Below are 6000 nucleotides of genomic sequence, written 5' to 3'. Positions count from 1 at the left end.
CATTACAATACTAATAAGAAGACCAGAAACTGCGTACACTAGTAGAAGGTCACGTGGTGGACCACTTATGCAGCTTCATGTTCTTGCCGCGTGGGGTGCCAAATGTAATTTTCCGCAAATTTTAGTGATGAATAAAAATAGAAATCCACGTTTAATGAGAAAAACGGCTCGTTTTAGCCACTACGATAGGGAATCATTCCATCAGCGAAGTTATCTCGATTCATGTTCTTACACAAAAACAGTTGCCCACTTTGGGGTGTATATTTGCCACACAACATCATCTGTCTTGCCCACATTTCCTTTCTTTAGCGATGCGAGCCCAGTACTTACAAGTCACGAACGGCATGCGCGTTATGTGCATGACAGAGCATTCTCGACTGGAAAGTAACGAGCGCAGCGTTTTCAAGAAGGGAAATGCGGGCAAGACAGATGACGATTATTGTTGTGTGGCAAATATACACCCCAAAGGGTGTAAACATTTCTTACTCTCTTAGGCAAAGTTACACCCTTTGGAGTGCCCCTTCTGCCACAACAATAATCGTTATCTACCTTGATGCGTTTCCTTTCTTGAAAACGCCGCGCCCGCCACTTCCCTGTCGGGAATGCTATCATGCTGATAACGCGCATGCCGTTCGTTACTGGAAAGTACCGGGCTCGCAGCGTTAAAGTAAAGAAACGCATCAAGGCAGATGACGATTATTGTTGTGTGGCAGATATACACCTCAAAGGGTGCAAACTTTTTTTTTAGAGTGCAGTACAGTCCGTCGAAGTCCATCGAACTGCGAAGTACAAAGGTTTGAAGCCGTATATCCAGCGTCTATTACGCCAGACGTACTTCGGTCTGCGCAATATTCTACTTATCTTGCGTTATTTCTAAAGCATAAAACACATAATTTTTAGCACTTGTTTTATCCGCAATCCTTGTTTGCTCAAGTTACTCATTTCTTCTTTAAAAGCACTGTGTCATAAACGACGTGGAACGAGCGACGAACAATTTATAGAATCAATTTTATCTAACTTCGTTATTTCTTCGAGTTTTCCTTTGATGTGAAAGTCAATTCCAGCTGCCAATGACGCGGAACGAACGAGCAAGCACACTTGGCTGCTGAGCCGCGCCGTTTCCTGCATTCAGCAGGAGGGGCTTTCCTGCTTAACATGGATGCGTCGGCGGGCAAGATGGCGGACCGACGCGCAACTCTTCTCCGAGCACATACACCAATTCTACTCCGCTCAATATCCACCGATCTCTTCCTTTCGTGCGGCCGTCCCCGCTGGCGTCTCCGCTGGCCCGTCAGAATCGCACACAAGAGGGCGCCGAATATGTATTCCACAATGTGCCGACACGACCGGCTCATGACGACGGCAGCGGCGCTGGGCGGCGCTGCTGGGCGCAGGGGAAGCGCCGCAGGCAGTGCGCGGGCGAAGACGAAGGGCGCGCCTGGCGGGCCGCCAAGCGCAGCCGCTGCTTGAAGCGCTCCGGGATGAATCGGTTCCTGAGGAGGGTGTAGATGACCCTGCACACACCGCGTCGGTCGAGCACCAGGAATTATGCGGACGACATGCACACAAAAAAGGGGACTCACAGCGAGGCAACGTCCTTGTGCAGTGGTCCGCGCAGCGCATCGGCCGAGAACTGGCACGCTAGCCGCTCGAGGCAGTGGTTGTCGGCGGCCAGCATGCCGCTGCACTGCAGGTAGCCCGCGAGCACCTCGTCCTGCTGCTGCGTCTGCTCCTCCTGCGAATGAATAAAAGCACGTGTCTGCATCACGATGTTGGACCAGTTACGGTTAGAGGTAATTCGCAACTTTATACGAATGGCGGTCCCGTTCGGGGACGCTAGAAGTGTGTAGGTTTTTTTTTTTTTTTTCGCGCCACAGCTGAAACGACAGTAATGCGCCAAACGTAGGTGACTTGCTCCAAATGACTGAGCACCTGAACCGGCTGAGGCAGATGCAGGCTCGAACACTAATATGACAGCACGGCGAGAGAAAGAAGAGTACACACCTATATGTCAAGTAGTCGCAGTGGACTCCAGTGATGAGAAAATTTGGAGCCTTGAAGCTTTTCGCTGGTGAAACCTCTGCAGCAGAACACGTTGTGGGGCTAGTTGGTTCATAGCTTTCAAAAGATGAAGCGCCGACAGAGACAGAAGACCAATGAAGAAACAACAATCGGGAAACATCACAGGAAGCGCCTTGTCCTGTCATTGCTGTTTCTTCATTGATGTGCTCTCTCTGTTGGGGCTTCACCTTTTGAAAGAGAACTCTCTTCGTTGGCTGACTTGACTAACATGTCGAATTGCCGGTGCTATGCTATGCTCTTACGAAGAGTTCTAGCCTGATTGTTTTTTTTTTTTTTTTTTGCGCGGGCATTAATTTTCAAAAAAAAAAAAAAAACAATGAGGCGCCCTGCACTGTTGTATACAGGCATGTCGAAATTTGTACATTCAGGGAGCTTCATCGCGCCCTGTGCACCTATCCAATGCGTTACCTGTACCCATCGTCCCGGTAAATTTTCTCCACTTACCCACTCTGGGGATGGGCCAAGAACCGGGAAGTTCAATATGTAATGGAAAACTAAAGAAATCGCAGAATCGACACTCGGCCACGGCGTGCCTCATATTCAAATCTTGGTTTTGCACATAAAACCCCATGATTCTTTTTTTTTTTCAATTTGAAAGAGTTCAAACAAAATTTGACAACAGGCAAACTAGAAAGAAGGTGTGGCGGCGCGACTACCACCCCCGAAGCAGAGCGAAGAAGGAGAGCACCCGAGCGGTGTCGGCCTGAACCGCGGCTGCCTCTTCGCACCGCCTCCCGCATAGGTGTAAATTGTAGGTCACGATTTTACGAAAATTAAGGGAGCGAATGAAACCAAAAATATAACTACTGGAGCTCAATTTGGTGGAAAGAAAAAGTAAATTTTTAGGCCTGAATTTATAGATTAAATCCCATTTTGTTTCCTTTCTTAACACTCGGCTGCTTCACAAAACGCTTCCCAGGCGGCGCTTTTACATCTTGCAAGTATAAAACAACTCCACTGCCGCGGTAAATGTGAGAGAAATGCGTAGCTTTATGTCACACCTATTTGACGTCCAGGATCCATGATTTAAACTGCCTTCACCCAAGTTCACAGCTTTGCAAAGTGTTGTTCACGAGCTTGTTCGACACTCGTCCTGCCTCTTCGAGGAGCGAAGGTGGTCCGGAGCAGTTGCAGTGTGTACGTACATGCGCACAGATTCGACACACCGAACGCAATTTCCAGCGGGGTCTGCAGACACTCACGTTGTTTCCGACGAACGCGGCGAGCAGGTCCCTCCTGCGCCGGCGTCCCAGCACCGTGCCCACGGCGGGCGCCAGCAGCGGCGCCATGCTGAGCGGCAGCGCCGTGCCGGCGATCAGCGGCAGCGCGGCCAGCGGCGCCAGCAGCGCCAGCAGGCCCGTCAGGTTGCCGCCCCGCCGGAGCAGCACCCGCCGCTCCAGGCCTGCGGCGTGGTTCGGCCAGCGTGACGCTCTTGCCCGGGGTGGAATTTTCGGGGTTTTGCGTGCCCATCTGATCGGGTGTTAGCGTTGGGGCACGCAGGAGTGAAGAGTTTCAGAATAGGGTTTTACGTTTGCAGTAAGCGTCTTGCGCTGGCGGGCTAGTTGGTGCGAATCCATGAATACTTTGAGCTATCTAGGGACGGTAAACTCCAGTTTTTAGATTTGCAGCTATCCTTACAAACAGGCCACGCCCGTTGGATGCGCTCGCCACGTGCACGTCAGGAACATTTACCTTACGCGTCTGCGCACTCAAAGACTGTGAAACGCGCCATCGCTTTTATGTGTTTAGAATCTTCCTTAATGAAATCTTGTCATCACTCTGCGAACATGAGTTTCATTGCAGTTAAATAGGCTGCAGGCTGCTGGTTACCCAAGTGTGGTGGTGACGTCAGTCTCGGAGGTATTGCTTCAGAAACTGAAAGGGAAGCGGCACAAAAGACAATCTAAAGAATGTCGCCACTAGATACCAAATTCCGGTAGTGTTTTCCGCTCCTCAGAAACTGTCAATGTTGTGCAGCCGTATTTCTAAAACAAGTAAAAAACCTGATTGTGAAAAGAACCATGTGAAGTTGATAGATTGCAGCGTCGGTGTGGTTTATAAGATTCCCTTGTCATGTGGCAAAGTGTATGTAGGGCAGTCAGGCCGCTGCGTTAACGAGCGCCTTAGAGAACATGAGCGATCCATACCAACAGGCACAGGTTCCCATTTGGCTCAGCATTGTAAAACATGCAAGTGCAAACCCATGTTTCGTGATACCACGATTTTGAAAAAGAGCGGTGACACCACCGCCCGAGAGTTATCGGAAGCATTTTTCATTCAGTCATTGGGGTCACAGTGCATTAGTGTGCCTTCCTTAACCTTGTACAGCGCTGAATTTGGTTTTTTGGATTCTGTCGCATGAGTGCGCTCTTGGGATCGGATGTTGGTGGCTCCACCGCATGGTTCTCACTGCGCATGTTCCTCTAGTTTGAGCGGTCTATAAAAGAGTGACGCAATAAAATGATGTCAGTTGAGAGTAGCGCCTTGTCCAGTCGTCTTTCTTGTGTCTGTTGTTTTGCGCTAAACAAAGTATTCACGTCTTGCGCTGACAGCGCCACTACGGCCTCAAAGAAAAGCTATTAGAAATAATTAAATAAGATATACCATTTTATGATAGGTATAGTAATTTTGACTTGCGTGTATTGGCGTTTAATTTAGAGGTTATTCTGTAAGCAGCAAACAATTAGTTGCGCTTAGTTTTGAGCAAACCAACTTTACGTGCCTTCACCAGCTAAGCTTAGCCGTGTTAAGCCTACGAGCCATAAAATCCACAATTGAATTCGGAATCAGCGGCGTCTAATGAACCAATCTTCATAACACTCGCTAGTTGAGAGAAAACGATAACCACACTCACTTCTCCTAGCTTGCGAACTTCACGCGTTACCACGAATCGAACCCAGTTTAGTGCTAGGTTAGAGCCTTCGCTTCGATGGGTGCCGTCATATTTGCTGACGCAAAGCTTTTGGGGCCGCTATTTGGGCTCTCGCTAAATCGGTGAAATAGCGTTCCCAACGCAAAACCCAAACGCAGTTTGCGTCTCGCGCATGCGCAGTGGCTTCGACGCTGTTTCTTTGGGGCCCCAAAACGTTTGGGGCCCCTATTCTAAAACTCTCTATTTAAAAAAATTATGGGGTTTTACGTGCCAAAACCACTTTCTGATTATGAGGCACGCCGTAGTGGAGGACTCCGGAAATTTCGACCACCTGGGGTTCTTTAACGTGCACCTAAATCTAAGCACACGGGTGTTTTCGCATTTCGCCCCCATCGAAACTCTCTATTTAGGGCTTAGATGAAAATTGCTGAACCCTCGTTATCAACCTTTCAGGGGCGTTGCATGAAATAGTTGCGAAGTTTATCCCTTTTCCTGGGAAACCGATAAACGGAAGTGATTTCATATTTAGAAGAAATGGGGGCCATCCTATGGGTGACATGCACCGAAGTTTCAAGTGTATGGGTTAATTATAGCGCTTTAAAGATAATTACTCAATAGTCATTTCTTTCCTAATACGAGTATTCCTAACATATGTGTTATAACACTTCTACTAATATGCATTATACCAGGCGTGCAGTTGGCTTTCCCGCTCTCCTCAGTGCGAGGCACGTTATTTGCGTTTCGAAGCGAGGAGCATGTTGTGAGTGAAGAATTATGAATGTTTAATCTGTGTAGGCTAATTACAGCCTCTGTAGTGAACTGCGTATTGATGCGTTCGGGGTTGTCATACTGTCGTTATCCGTTATCATGTCTTCCAGAGTCCGCAGACAACTGTAGAAGACAGCGAGTTCAAACTCTGAAAGTGGTAAGTTTAATGAGTGGCGAAACATTAACGTTCATTGCTTAATCAGGAGCTTGCAAAAAATTACTGAACGCCCCCCCCCCCCCCCCTTCCCTTTCTTTTTATACGAAAGCGTCAAATGGCG

The 6000-nt window shown here is 48.4% G+C and overlaps 1 protein-coding gene across 1 annotated transcript in view; it reads right to left on the bottom strand.

Annotated features, from left to right (window-relative positions):
- Nucleotides 1–989: 989 nt before the first annotated feature.
- LOC129387870 (uncharacterized) overlaps nt 990–6000 on the bottom strand; it is a 45193-nt gene continuing 40182 nt past the window's right edge. The window contains exons 3-5 of the mRNA XM_055077573.2: nt 3285–3484; nt 1584–1735; nt 990–1514 (exon numbers count right to left, since the gene is read on the bottom strand). Of these exons, the coding sequence (XP_054933548.1) occupies nt 1352–1514; nt 1584–1735; nt 3285–3484 (515 nt within the window). The 3' untranslated portion in view covers nt 990–1351. The remainder of the gene's footprint in view (nt 1515–1583; nt 1736–3284; nt 3485–6000) is intronic.

This window comes from Dermacentor andersoni, chromosome 2, assembly GCF_023375885.2.
Source record: "Dermacentor andersoni chromosome 2, qqDerAnde1_hic_scaffold, whole genome shotgun sequence".
Lineage (NCBI taxonomy): Eukaryota > Metazoa > Arthropoda > Arachnida > Ixodida > Ixodidae > Dermacentor > Dermacentor andersoni.
The sequence above is the reverse complement of the archived record's forward strand: the minus strand, read 5'-3'. Positions and strand labels throughout refer to the sequence as shown.